A 14,882-nucleotide genomic window follows, 5' to 3' on the forward strand; every position below is an offset into this window, starting at 1 on the left:
AAATACACTTTGGAAAGGATGTGTGTTTACCCGATCCCCTGACGGTAATGCAATTTGTTTCCAACTTGTTCCTTTTACAAACAATGCTTTATGAATATCCTCATACAGGTCTCCCTGTGCACATGCATGAGAATTTCTCTAAGGTAAAAAGGAGTGGAATTGCTAGGTCAAAATATATTCACATATTTTGAAGGGGCAAAGGATTTGAAAAGACAGTGGACCCTTGAACAACATAAGTAGCACTGCGCAGGTCCACTTATATGGGGATCGTTTTCAATAAATACCGAACAATACCGTAAATGTATTTTCTCTTCATTGTGGTTTTAATAACATTTTCTTTTCTCTAGCTTACTTTACTGTAAGAATACAGTATATAATACATATAACACACAAAATATGTGTATACATATGTATACACACTGTATACTGTATACATTATGACTAAGACTTCCAGTTAACAATAGGCCATTAGTAGTTAAGTTTTGGGGGGAGTCAAAAGTTACAAGTGGATTTTCCACTGCGTGGGACATCGCGCCCCCAACCCCCATGTTGTTCAAGGGTGAACCATATACAAGCGGCTAAAGAAAGCATAAGAAAAACTGTCCAGCATCATTAGTCGTTAGGGAAATGCAAAACGATACCACAGTGAGATATCGTGTCACGCCCCCAAGGATGGCCACGATCAAAGGACAGACCAGAAGTGTCCACAAGGCTGTGGAGATATAAGAGCCTTCATACACTGCTGGTGGGAGCATAAAAAGGTGCAGCCCCTTCGGAAAAGTGTTGGACAGTTCCTCCAAATGTCAAACATACGCGGAGTTAACACATGACCCAGCCATTCTATCCCCAGATATATGCCCACGAGAAACCACACAGGCCCACACAAAAACCGGTGCACAAACGTCTGTGGCAACAATATTCACAACAGCCAAAAAAGCAGAAACCACCCAAATGTCATCAACCAATGAATGAGTGAGGAGGTGGGGTTAGATGAAGGCAGGAGGGTGGCGCCCGCAGGAATGGGATTAGTGCCCTCACAAGGGTTCCTCTTCCTCTCTCTGCTCTCCGCCACGTGTGGAGAGACGGTGAGAAGTCAGCAGTCTACAACCCACAAGAGGGCTCTCACCAGAACTCAACCATGCTGGCACTCTGACCCTGGGACTTCCAGTCTCAGAAACTGGAGAAATAAATTCTGTTGTCCGTACATGGCCCAGTCTACGGCATTTTTGTTACAGCAGCCCAAGCTAAGACGGGGAGTGACGGCTGATGGGCGGGCACGGGGTTTCTTTTTCAGACGAGGAAACTATTCGGAAATGAGATCAGGGTGATGATGGGACAATTCCGTAAATATACTGAAAATCACTGAACGGTGTATTTTAAGTGGGTGAACTTTATGGCATACAAACTGTATTTCAATACAGTGGTTTTTAAAAAACACACAGGGGCACATCTTTGACACCAAATTGTGTTCCAGAAAGCCTACCAGTGTGTGCACTGGTGTGCACCTCTTTCACAGCTATTACAAAGGAGCATTTCACTACTAAACATGGAGCCTGTATTTACATGGTATTTCTCTTTTTAGAGAGTGAACAAAACCGACTCATTCAACAAACATTTGTTGATCCTCTCCTATGTGCCAGACGCGGTTCTAGGTCTGAAGACACAGTGGGGATCAAGCCAGACATGCTCCCGGCCCTTACTCGGCTTATACTGGGGACTGGGAACAGGTTCCTCACACTGGGAACGCGATCCAAGATCAGCCTCGGATCAAGCCTTCGAACCTTCACCTCAATTTCATTCCACCATCTTTCTTTTCCACCTGCTGCCACAGAAGTCCCTGAAGGCATTCTCTGCCTGACGAAGTACAACTGTGCACAAACTTACAGGAAAACATCTCCTTTCGGTCTGCCCCTGGCCAGACAGCAAGCACTTAATGGTCATGCACTGAAGGAACCTACAGATGAACAAGCCTGGGCCCAGGCCTTAGGAAGCTCACAGTTAGAGAGAGGAAGAACCCTGGGCATAAAAACAAAGGGACAAATCCAGGGTCGTGGGCACCGAGGATTCTGTCCAGGAAACAGTGCGATGCCGTAACAGTCAAACAAAAACAGCTAACATTTCATGCACCCCCAGTGGGTCTCAGGCACATAATCCATACGACCTGGCTCCATCCACATGGTCACCCAACAAATAGATATTATCACTGAAGAGAAACTCAGTCTCAGAAGGGTTAAGTGAACTACGAAAGCAACTCGGCTAGTAACTGGGGGAAGCAGGACTCAGAACCAGTCATCCTGAGTACAAAGCCCGGTTTCTTTCCACCCGGGCAGGACTTAATCAAGGGCCTTAGCTTGGGCAAGGTTCCCGGGCCTGGGATGGGAGCCTGACTCTCAAGGGGCTGGAGCTCTCTGGGGCACCCACAGGTGATCAGGTTTGGAGAGAATGACACACACTGACCTGATTCAACAAAAGCCTGAGGACAGACTGGACTTCGGTTTAGTCTCTAAAACCGGGGCTTGGAAATTACCAAGCAGAAGGGTGCTCATATTAGAATAAAAAGAGGTGATTTTATTCCAGGATTTTTCTCCTGCTCCGTGACCATCTAATGGAGAAGCTATCTGTCTCAGGACACTTCGGCCGCTCCTTCAGGGCCAGTCCAAGTGCCAGTAGCTCCCTAAAATCTTCCCGGTCTTCTCAGAACTGGTTCAGAGAACTAATTCGAAGGCAGGATGGACACCGAGAGCCAGGCTCTGGAGTCAGTAAGCCTGGATTTAAATGGTCTCTCGATCATGTGCTTTTCTGTGGGACCCCAGACCATCCACCTCACCTCTCTGAGCCTCAGTGTGCCCACCTGTAAAAAGAGGATAAAACTGTCACCTCCCATTTATGTACCTGATACCAGCTGGGGAAGTGGAGTCACAAAGATGAACAAAACACAGCCCCTGCTCTCAAACAGGCCAGAGTCTAATCAGGGGGACAGACACGTCGCAGTCATACCTGCACCGCCCAGGGCAGGAGCCACCAGCCACAGGTATCTGCTGAGCACTTGAAATGTGGTTAATCCAAATCAAGAAGTGCCGTTAAGTGTGAACTGCATATCGGATTTCAAAGGCTTTGTAACATAAAAGGGGATGTAAGATATTCCATTAATAATTTTGTTATTGTTTGCGAGTTAGAATGATAACAGACGGAAATATTGGGTTAAATAAAATATATTACTAGAAGTAGTTTCTCTTTTACTTTTTCATCGTGGCTGCTGGAAAAGTTTAAATTACATACGTGGCTCACGATATATTTCTACTGAGCAGAGTCAGTCAATAAAACTCAGTGAGGTCAATAAGGACAGGGACTGGGGTCAGTGATGGTAGTGGGGGCTGGAAGCGTGCAGAGGGCCGGGGCGGGGGGGGGGGGGGGGGGGGGGGAGGGAGGCGTGGCATTGAAATCTGAGACCTGAAAAATAAGAGGCTTTAATAAGGCAACGGGGAGCAGGGAAGGCACCCCAGGCAGCAGGAAGAGTGAGTACACGGGCCCAACAGTAAGAAAGAACAGAGGGTAGTGTTTGGGGAGGAGACAGGGAGGGACAGAAAAGACAAAGGAGGTAGTGAGGTCAATGGGGCAGGCTAATGAAGGACCTTGGAAGCAACATTAACGTACTTCACACTGAGGGGCATGGGGAGCCAGGGAGGGTCTGAAGTAGGGAAGAGATTAGTCAGGGTCCCTCGCAGACAGGGAGAAGAGACAAGGGGGAGGATCTGCTCCTTGTGGAGCTGCTGCTCCGTGTCAGACACCGGCCAAAGCCCCTTCAGATTCACCCATCTCACAGATGATGAAAACTGAGGCTCGCGAGCGAAGAACGAGAGACTTGCCCAAGACCACAGGGCTGTTAAACAGACAACTGGGATCGAAACCCACCTGGGTGTGGGTCAGATGGCACTGAGACAGGAAGAGATGAGAGAAAAACAATGGATTGACAAAACATTGTATGCATTAAACATACAATGCAGCAGACTATCAGATTCACATTTTAAAAAGGCTTTCAAACTCTAGTATCAAGGACAGTGCTGGTGAGAGGTCGTCCCCAAATAAGATTGGGGCGGTGGTAGTAAGATGAAGAGAAAGGGACTTGAACTGCCACAGGATCCAATCAGGCAGAAGCTGCCAAGGGCCTTGCTCTGCGCCTGATATATAACAGGTTCTCAAACAGAGTAACCGCCTGTCCAGGTTTGCCCAAGATAGGACCAGATTATGCCTGCTGTCTAGGCATAAATATTAATTGTGCCCACGTCACTCTTAAAATTGCCCCGGACTGCACAGTAGGTAACGAGGGAACCCTTTCACTGAGGGTCTGTTGACGAAAACCAGCAGCCCCTCCCTGGCAGAGCTGGATAAACACTGCAGATTCTCAGTCAGGGCTCTCGTCCACATCCTTCTCCCCACTCTCCAGCAGGAGGCCCAGAAAACCAAAGGGCCCCAGCCCTGGAGCAGGCTAGGGCTCTGTCAGGCCTTCCTGCCAAAAGGAAAGCCACCGGGCCCCACCAGCAATGTGGACTCCAACAGCCTCTTGGGACAGGTGCATTGGGAGGCCACTCTCAGCCCTTATTCCCCAAACTGTAGTACTGATGATGAGGAGGATGATGAGGATGTAATGATAACACAGGATCAATTTTCAAGCACCGGTTCTGCGCCAAGCACTGGGAAGGCAACTTCTCTTTTAATCCTCATCCCATCTCCGTTGGGTAGATATTACTACTAGTCCCATTTTACAGACGGGAAAACAGGCTAAATCATTTTACCAAAGTCACCCAACTAGTCGGTTTAAAGGGTGGGATCTGAATCGAGTTCTGGCCAACTCCAGCCAAGGTTCTTAACCGCTGCACTTCACTGCCTCCGTCTTGGTGGCCACTATGTGAGCCGGTGAGCAAAGTCTGGACAAACCAACTACCTCCCCACGATGAAAGCAAACCCCCAAATGAGAATGAACCTCAAGTGCCCCCAAGGACGCTGCCCCTCAACCAGCCCCTACTAATGGTACACCCCCAGAGGTCCCCCTCGCCACCCTCTTTCAGGAAACCCCTTACTTGACCCTCACACCCTCTTCAAAGCACGTCTCGAAATAACCCGACGGAGGTGTGAGGCGGGTCAGGACCCCTACCCCGCACCCCCGACCCCACACTCAGTACTAGATGCTATAGGTGCTCGAGACACCTACCCCAAGACCCCAACCCACACACTGCCCCCGTCCGGAAGCCCTCAATCACCCTCAAGAGCAAACCCCCAAGTCTCCGTTAGGGTGTACCCCCATCAGCGGGAATCCCGGCCGCGTCACCGCGCCCCTGCAAAGCCCGGGCCGCACCTGCAGCCGCCGAGCGTCCCGGGGAGGGTGACGTCCTCTTCCAACACCGACTCCATCATGGACACAGAGAAGGTGGTGGCGTTGGTGTCCGTGGCGGCGGCGCCAACTGGTTCCCCCGGCAGTCGCGACCCGCAGACTCCCCAGGTCCCCGCCCCCTCCAATCCTGCTCTTGTTCGGACTCTGGCGGCGCCGCTGGAATTCAAACCGCAGCCGCCGCCATCTTTCCCGGCGCTTCTTCCTACGGAAACGAGGCGGGGTCATCGAGGCGCGCGCGGTGAAGCCGAATAGCAGGGGCCAGAGGCAGGGCAGGGAAGCGCGGGAGGGTGCCATCTTGACTAAGGGCAAGAGCATTCGCACTTGCCCAGCAAGACTAAGGAAAGAAAGGCAGGCTGCCATTTTTTGTGAGGGCACTCAGGCCGAGGCCAGGGCACGCGCCATTTTTATTGAGGGCAAAGGCAGGCCTCGGTACGTTAATTTAAGCGGGAGATGGGAACCCAACCCTCAAAGTTCACCGACCCTCGAAGTTCCTAACCCAGTATGTGCTTCTCTAGAATAATGACCCCTAACCTTAGGGTCTGTGCCTCCAAAAGGCTTCTGCCTCAGATAATCCAGGGCTGCGTCACTTGAGAAGAAGCCTACCTGCGGAATCCCACCTCAAGCAGTCATTTGCACACTTAGGTTGAAGCAAATAAGCTCATCCTTTTGAGCCAGTGGTCGGAAACATTCCTCCAATCTCTCACCAGGGATCCCTTATTCCTCTTAGGGCTCAAGCGCACCTGAGATCAGTAAACTGAGGCCCAGAGAAAGGAAATGAATCTCCCCAAGCCGTGCACGGTAAGCATGTCGACAGCAGCCACACGCACGGCTCCTGCCAACTAGATCGGGGCTCTCCACAACGCTGGCTGCCGTTCTTAATGCACAGATCAATCACTAAACACAGATAATTTTGACAGAGCTGGGTCAGTGAAGTCAACCTTTCTCTCCCCATCTCAGCATTGCTACCTTCCTCTGCAGGCGATCAGAAGGATCCTGGATGAAAATGACCTGAAAATATGGGTGAGCAGGTAGATGGTGACTTTCCCTGTAATCATGTATAAGTCCTCCTTCTGCCTCAGTTTCGTCACGCCTGAGTGGAAGTGTACTTTCCAAAGGAGGCCTTCTCTAACCCCCTAACGTAAATCAAGGCCTTGCTTGTGTTCTTAGCAACTCAGATTTTTCTTTTGTGGCAATCACAGTTTGCAATTATATATTTCTGTGTTTAAAAAAAAAAAAAAAAAAAAAAAGTCTTCCTTTTGGAGCACCTGGGTGACTCAGTCAGTTAAGCGTTTGACTCTTAGTTTCTCTCTCTCTGCCCCTCCCCCGTTTGCTCTCTATCTCTTTCTTAAAAATAAATCAATAACAAGCTTTAAAAAAAATTCTTCCTCTTGCTCTAGCCTGGAAACTCCATGAGGCAGAAACTGTGTCCTGAATTGTTCACTGCTATGTCCCCAACACTATGCCTGCCACCCAGAAGGTGTTTTAAAACAGATGTTGAGGGGCGCCTGGGTGGCTCAGTCGGTTAAGCGTCCGACTTCAGCTCGGGTCACGATCTCGTAGTCCGTGAGTTCGAGCCCCGCGTCGGGCTCTGGACTGATGGCTCAGAGCCTGGAGCCTGCTTCCGATTCTGTGTCTCCCTCTCTTTCTGCCCTTCCCCCATTCATGCTCTGTCTCTCTCTGTCTCAAAAATAAATAAACGTTAAAAAAAAAAAGTTTTTTTAATAAAAAAAAAAAAAAAAAAAACAGATGTTGAATGAATGCTCCCATCAGTCTGGAAAAGGGGGTTAATACCTGTCCTGCAAGGTTGTAGTGAGGCTGTGAGGATGATCTGAGATGGCTTTAGTAGCCCCATCGATGGTAATCCCGTCAATTGCTCATCCCAATCCTTTATGACCTTCAGGGAAGTCTACAAAACCCATGGTCCTGCCTCTTCCCTCTTCCTTAACCAGCTCTGCACCCACCCCTAAATCAACAACCCCCGAAACAACAGCCTGAAAGAGAGAGTGGGCAGGAACCAGTCGGCACATCAGATGCCCCGGCCCAGGGAATGGGCAGTCCTCGAAGCCTGGAACGGTGCTAAGTTCAACCAAAGAGTTGAGTGTGTCCAAAAGCAGGGCAGCTGGAGGGGGCAGGATGCCTGCCCTGGCTCTGCCCACTGACTCTCTGTGATCTCTACAGACCACTCTTCCGGGCCTTACAGTACGTACATCTCTAAGATCAGAAGGTTGGACTGCATGGATGTCTCAGGACCTCACTGCTCTTTGTGTTTATTTCAAAGCCACAGAGACACCACCCATTCTGTTCCTGGGGAGGGAGGTTGAGTTAGTTACTAATCATCACTTCCCAAGTGAAAGAACTAGCTTTCCATCCAGCAGATGAAAAGCTCTTGAGGAAAGAAACGAAAGAGAGGACTCACACATTTTGAGCGTCTGTCACAAGGCGTCACCTCGCTGACATCCCGCGGCAGAGTCCTCTGGAACAGGTGCGACCGTCATCACCGTTTTACCCACAGATAAGAAGACTGAGACCAAAAGAGGTAAAAATAACCCAGTCCCGGTCTCACTGCTGGTCAGTTGCAGAGCTGGGACTGGCGCCCAGGTCCCTCTAAACTCCAATGCCCTGATTATTTCCGGCCGCCCGTCTTTCCTATTTATTTTTCTCCCCTTGAGAATCTAGGAAGGAGAGGTGAGGTCTACACCCAGAAAACAGTATTTCAGTGATGTGTTCACCGGACTCTTCTCGGGCCACTGCTTCCAGGTGGCCAGGAGGTGTATGTTAGTGTGGGCAGTGTGACTGCAGGGCTGGAAGTCAGGGCAGCCGGATTCTGACTCTGGAATGTCCTCCAACTTATCCCGTGACTGGGGTCCCTTCCCCTTGCTCCTCCTTGGTTTTCCCATGCATAAAATGGGGCAGACAGTGCTGGGCTCACATGGCTGCGTTTTCTAATTGGATGCTTTGGAAACTATAAAGAAAGAGCCTGTGAGGAGCTCTCCTTCCGATGAATACATCGCCCTGTCTAGCAAATGACCGTGTTCCTGGATGGTGTGTGCTAAACCCTTTAGTGAACCTGGAAACTGAAAACAGCATCAATTGACAACAGATAGCCTATGTGGGAAGTTGTTTTTCTCATGTTCACGGTCACGGACGAAGCCCTTTGCCCCGTCTGTGTCTCATCCTGCCCTTTCTTTCTGCCAGGCCTGGAGATGATGTCACTCCCACCAGCTGTTTGTGCTATCTGGCGCCCTCTCCTTGACAACAGCCACCCGGCCACAAAGCTGGCATTATTATTCTTTGGGCCAGGTCACAGCGAATGGCTGGGAGGAAGTCGCTTCCAGCCAGATGTTTCTCATTAGGGTAGAACCCTCCTGAAGCTGTAGCAGTTCAACCGTCTCATCAAGACACGTGAGCTGCCATTACTCACAGCAAAAACAACTTTGTAGCATGAATACATCCACGTTGGAGCGAGTGCCCCCCTCTACAGATGAGGAAACTAAGGCTCAGGGAAGGAAAGAGACTTGCCAAAGACTTACTTGCTCTTTCTTTCTTTCTTTCTTTCTTTCTTTCTTCCTCTCTTTCCATTTTTCTTAGCTCTTCATTTAGAAATAATTCAACTCAGAAAAAAACCTTCAAAAACAGTACAAAACATGCCCCACGTAGGCGTCACCCGGCTTTCTAATCCATTAACATCTTCCATAACCATGGCATAGTCGTCACAAATAAGAAATTACATCGATACAACACTATTTACCGCAGACCTTATTTAAACGTAATCAGTTTTCCCATGAATGCCCTTCTCCTGGCCCAGGATCCAATCCAGGATTCCACACTGCATTTACTCATTATGCCTCCTTACTCTCCTCCAGTCTGTGATAGTTCCTCTGTCTTTGGATTTCATGACATTGACACCCGCACGAAGTTCTTGTCAGTTACTTAATAGAACGTCCCGCACTTTGGGTTCATGTGGTGTTTCCTCAGGATTAAATGGAGAGGTTATGCACTTTGGGGAAGAATGCCCCCAAAAGTGATGTTGTACCTTTCTCGGGGTATCAGGAGGCAGATGATGTTGACATACGTCTCGCTAATTGGTGATATTGACTCAGATCCTTGCTAAGGTGGTATCTGCTAAGATTCTCCATGGTAAAATTATTCTTTCTCTTTTCTTTTCTTTTTGTAATTAATAAGAATCTCGTGAGGTGATATTTGAGACTATGCAAATATCCTGTGTTTCAGCAAACTTTCAGCCACTAATTTTAGCATCCATTAATAATTCCTTCCTAAAACAATTATAACAGTGGTACTTGCCAATTGGTGATCTGCTGTTTCCATCGTTCCTTCGATATTTTTTTAATTTTTTAAATTTTATTTTAGAGAAAGAGAGAGAGACAGCATGAGTGAGGGGGAGGGGCAGAGAGAGAGACAGAGAGAGAATCCCAAGCAGGCTCCACACTCAGCACAGAGCCTGAGGCAAGCGCTCGATCCCACCACCCAGGGATCATGATCCAAGCCGAAATCCAGAGTTGGACGCTCAACCAAGGGAGCCACCCAGTTACCTCTCCTTCTGTATTTTTTAAAGATTTTATTTGGGGGGAGGCTGGGTGGCTCAGTCGGTTAAGCGTCCGACTTCAGCTCAGCTCATGATCTCACAGTCCGTGAGTTTGAGCCCCGCGTCGGGCTCTGTGCTGACAGCTCAGAGCCTGGAGCCTGCTTCAGATTCTGTGTCTCCCCCTCTCTCTGCCCCTCCCATGCTCAAGCTCTATCTCTCTCTGTCTCTCAGTAATAAATAAATGTTAAGAAAAAAAAAATTTTAACCCAGAGGCTGGCTATCAGAGAGTCAAAGGCTATGGGAAAATGATCCAGCACCCTTCCCAGCTGCACATCTGAATATGCAAAACAGCAATAGCCGTAGGCAAAAAACAGGTAATTGAATTAATCAGTTGTCTGGACATTTTGCAGCTTAAAAGATGCACTTAAGGGGCGCCTGGGTGGCTCAGTCGGTTAAGCTTCTGACTCTGGATTTCTGCTCAGGTCGTTGTCTCACGGTTCATGAGTTCGAGCCCCGTGTCGGCTCTGCACTGACAGTGTGGAGCCTGCTTGGGATTCTCTCTCTTTGCCCCTCCCCTGCTCATTTTCTAAATAAGTAAATAAACAAACAAACAAATATTTTTCAAAAATAAATAAATAGAAGATGCACTTAGTGTGCATCCTGCAAGGATGTGGTTGTAAACTGCGGCCTCTCCCTTAAATGCAGTGACTTTCTATTGAGAGAGCTGGTCAGGACCAGGGAGGGAGGGCCACAAGTAGGTGGCCACTGCACTTACTTCCTCGAAGGGATGGATGTAAGGCCCTTGGCTTTTGCAAACGCCTTCCCGCCTGTCCAGCAGGCCACCGGGTACCCCGCGTAGATTGTGCCCTGCTGGAGGACACCCAGCCAAAGGACAAGTGGAGGCTGAAATCTAGCCCCTGCTCTGCTTGCCGAGCTGTGGGTTCTGTTCCCCAAGAGGAACCCATTGCAAAGAAGGGGCATCCGTTTCTGACTTGCCCAGAGGAACTCATTGTCCACGTGGCTATCGAACCCTGGAATGTGAATGGGGAACTGAATTTTTATTTATTTAAAAAAAAATTTTAATGTTTATTATTTATTTTTGTGTGTGAGAGCGAGAGGGAGAGAGATGGAGAGTGAGCAGGGGAGGGGCGGAGAGAGAGGGAGACACAGAACCCGAAGCAGGCTCCGGGCTCTGAGCTGTCAGCACAGAGCCCGACGTGGGGCTCGAACTCACGGACCGCGAGATCATGACCTGAGCTGAAGTCCGACGCTCAACTGACTGAGCCACCCAGGCGCCCTGAGGAACTGAATTTTTAAAAACTTTACCTTACTTAAATTTAAACAGCCACTTGAGGCTGGTGGCTACTATATTCACATAGATACAAAACATTTCCATCGTCCCCGAAAATTCCCCTGTGATGCAGTCAATCTCCCTCCCACCTCAGGAAAAACCACTGATCTACTTTTCTGTCATTAAAGATTTGCCTTTCTAGACTTTGATATACCTAGGACCATACAATATGGACTCTGGCTTTTCTTGATAGCAGAGACTTTTAATTCTGTATTGTAGGGTCTATTACAGTGTCCGGCAGATAATAGGTGAGAGAATGAATAAATCCTAATTGGAATTAACGATCTTATCCCCAAAACTTTTCTCCTCCCCCGAGAGAATACAAGAGTGAGAAGGGCGCTCACAGAGAACATTTAACTAAATCCCTTGGATGTACCGATGGATAAACTGAGCCCCAGATGGGGTCAGTGGCCTGCTTCAGTTCACCCTGTAAATTTATAGCAGAGCCTGGATTCCAAACTAAACATGCAGCCTCCAAAGCCCGTACCCTCCTCCTTCGGCAGTGTTCACTTCCCATCCATTCCCGTGGGCCAACGTGGCAACTCTTGTGAATCCCTGGGGGACCACAGGGATGCAGACAACGAGGCCCCAGTGCCCGCTTCAGCCTCCTGGGGATGCCACCCTGGCCCGGAGATCCCCCCACTGAAAACCAAGAAACAGCAGCAATTCAAGTTAGAGAAGTATTTTGTTTCGTTCCAAATATACCTAAAACCTAGGAGTGGCCTTACTCCAATACTGGGACGTGGGTTGGTTTTCTACCCAGAAAACCAGCCACCTGGTCCCAGATCTAGTTCCCCACTCATTGAAGAAAGAACAGCCCTGGTCTGGGTGGGGGGAGAGGGGATAAGGCTTGTGTTGAAGATCTCTTAAAACAAAAGGGACGGAGGGAGAAACCATCATTCATCATAGCTATAGCACGTGCTGGGGTGCTTCCCATTTAAGGTTTACTTCAAGGTCAATGCAACCCTAACATCAGTATCATTCCTTTTACAGAGTAGGACTTTTACAGTAAGTAGGACTAAGTGCCATTACTCACATCCCCCCCGAGGTCCTCCGGTTGTGAAACCTGCCCCGGAGGCCATATCGCTCTGCTTACTGCTACCGACTGTTTTTTAGATTTCCGCTGAAGAGATTTTTCGGTTGATGTTCCAGCATGCATCCTTTAATTAGGTAGTAATAGCTAAGTAAGAGATGTTGCCGGTTGCTGAGGAGCTCAGCGAAATTTGGGCGTCAACTGCTAATGTAACCTTTGCCCTGGGTTTGCTGGCGTCGTAATGATCTCTGTCTTTTCAGACAAAAAAAGGTGAGGTACATATTATGAGGAAATAAAGTGAATTCTTTACCCCGGCGCCACACCTGTCAACATCGCTACCTTTTCATTTTAATTAAGGAAATTCGAAATATAACTGTCACCAAACTCTGATCCTTGCTCCAGAGGACAAAGGCCCTCTCCGTTTCAGACAATTCCTTTGGAGATTAATGGACCGTTGGAGCCCATACAATTTGCTTAATTACCCCAAAATTATTATCTCAACTAAAACAGAACCTCAATAGACAACCATTAATGTCTTTATCCTTGTCTGGAAGAATCTCATCTCTTGGCAAAAATAGCTTCTTCAAATGAAACTGGATAATCCCCTAGCATGGTGATTAAAGATAACAATGGCTCGTTTAGAAAATGTTTGGAGGAAATTAAAAAGCTGAGCGATAGCCTGTTGGTTCTGCAAGCTACTAAGAATAAAGGCAGGAAAGGGAGGGCCCCCAAAGCATCCATATATCAGACTGAGTTTGCTTCCCACACAGTCAGCACATGCCCAAATGTTTGAGAATCTGCAGTCCAGTCTGTGGGCGAGATCTCTGCCCTGAAGGAATGAGCTTGATCAGCACCATCCCACAGAAGGATACCTTGTGCTGTTTATTTCCAGGGTCACCCTCCAGAAAAACATTTCTCCTTGAAAGTGGCCTGGGGCTGCCCAAGATAACAGTTTGGGTTTGGGTTCAGGCTTACATTAATTCAAAGCCTCCCAACCGAAGTATACTCCTGTGTCTCCACCATGTTTACCAGTGTAAAAACTGCAATACAGCTGATTCACTCATTCATTTACTGCTTTGATTGAGCTTTTGGGGGGTGGGGTGGGTTGGCAGGGCCTGTGCCTGGCAGTGGGATTAAATAGATAAAGACAGTCCAGCCGTCAAACTGAACCGATAACTCGATAGCAGAGAAGTATCATCAGCATCTTCTTCTTCATCATCTTTATCATAAATCAGTGTCGGACTTGGTCAAATGCTTTTTCTGTATCTCTTGGGATGATCATCAAATACTTTTTTTTTTTCAGTCTGTGTGAATTACATTGGTTGATTTACAAACAAGCTTTGAATCCATGGGATAAATCCCAAGTAGTCATGAAGTTCTATCTTTTTAGTGTACTGTTGTATTTAATTTGCTTACATCTTCTTGGAAGTATTTATGCCTGTGCTCATGAGGGATATTGGTCTGTAGTTTTCTTGTGATGTCTTTGGTTTTAGTATCAGGGTAACGCTAGTCTCATAGAATGAGTTGGGTTATCTCCTTTTTAATTTTTCTGGAAGAGTTTGTGTGGGATTAAGTATTCTTTCTTCTTTAAATGTCTCCTAGAATTCAGCAGTGAAGCTCTCTGAACTTGGAAGGTTTTGTTTTGCTTTGTTTTGTTTTGTTGGTAGGAAGTTGGTAAGTACAAATTCTATTCCTTTAATAGATAGAGGGCTATTAAAAGATTGAGCTGTTATCTATCACTTTTTGAGAGAGCTTTGATAGTCTGTGTCTTGCAAGGAATCTGTACGTTTCACCTAAATCATCAAATGTATTGGCGTATGTGAAGAGCAAGATAGAGTCACTTGTCAAACAGGAGCCTGTGTCAGGCAATGACGCCAACAGCTAAGGGTGTTGCCGCTAAGACCAGGTATCGCGGAGACCAGCACCTGCTGATGACACGCTCCGAAGTGACAAGCAGCAGAAACAGAGGAGGCCTGCAAAAGCCCGGGGCTCATTAAATCCCTTTAAAAACAGGGGATCTTTGCAGCACACTGTCAAGACTCCTCAGACACTGACCCTTCTACGTCTGACCGCTTCAAAAAGCAGCTGCCACTGAAGGTTCTGCCTGACTTAGCCCCCAGAAGAACTGAGATCCTTCACTGCTTGAACATAATAAGCAGTAAGTGCGGAGAGCGGACCCTGATGGGACCAGAGGCCTTATCTCAACTGCACACCCGCAGAGTGACTTTTGCCTTTGGTTCGCTCCACTTCCTATCCCCTGTTCTATCTTGTTTGTTGTGTGACAGGTAAGAGAGGTGGAGCTAAACACAGAGTGAAATGTCACTGAGTTTGGAATCCTCAACCTGCTTTATAATTATGTTCACTTTACGACTGAATAAAGCAGACGCCAAGGAAAGACACAACTTATGTGCGCACCTTCAGAGCATGCTTACAACAGTAAACGTCCCTTATTATCCTTTTAATGTCTGTAGGGTCTGTAGTGATATTCCCTCTCTCATTCCTGATACTCATTGTGTGTGTGTCTTCTTTCTCTTTTTGAAAACCTGACCGTTCTAGGGGCGCCTGG

The 14,882-nt window shown here is 47.9% G+C and overlaps 1 protein-coding gene and 1 long non-coding RNA gene across 16 annotated transcripts in view; one reads left to right on the forward strand and one right to left on the reverse strand.

Moving 5' to 3' along the window:
- Window positions 1-5,595, reverse strand: part of CDK5RAP2 (CDK5 regulatory subunit associated protein 2) — a 172,194-nt gene extending 166,599 nt beyond the window's left edge. For 10 of the 13 annotated variants that reach the window (XM_045469575.1, XM_045469576.1, XM_045469579.1 and 7 more), the window contains exon 1: window positions 5,354-5,593. Coding sequence is in view for 8 of the 13 variants with exons in the window: in XM_045469574.1 (XP_045325530.1) it covers window positions 5,354-5,412 (59 nt within the window). In the remaining 5 variants the exon portion in view is untranslated. Of the gene's footprint in view, window positions 1-5,353 lie in introns of all 13 variants that reach the window. The other 3 variants (XM_045469565.1, XM_045469580.1, XM_045469568.1) reach the window with 2 other exon arrangements.
- Window positions 5,596-5,807: 212 nt separating this feature from the next.
- LOC123593807 overlaps window positions 5,808-14,882 on the forward strand; it is a 39,920-nt gene continuing 30,845 nt past the window's right edge. Inside the window, exons 1-4 of one of the 3 annotated variants that reach the window (XR_006710548.1) lie at window positions 5,808-5,888; window positions 6,117-6,187; window positions 6,368-6,409; window positions 7,762-7,925. This is a non-coding gene — a long non-coding RNA (uncharacterized LOC123593807). Of the gene's footprint in view, window positions 5,889-6,116; window positions 6,410-7,761; window positions 7,926-14,882 lie in introns of all 3 variants that reach the window. The other 2 variants (XR_006710546.1, XR_006710547.1) reach the window with 2 other exon arrangements.

This window comes from Leopardus geoffroyi, chromosome D4 (assembly GCF_018350155.1).
Source record: "Leopardus geoffroyi isolate Oge1 chromosome D4, O.geoffroyi_Oge1_pat1.0, whole genome shotgun sequence".
In the NCBI taxonomy this organism is placed as follows: domain Eukaryota; kingdom Metazoa; phylum Chordata; class Mammalia; order Carnivora; family Felidae; genus Leopardus; species Leopardus geoffroyi.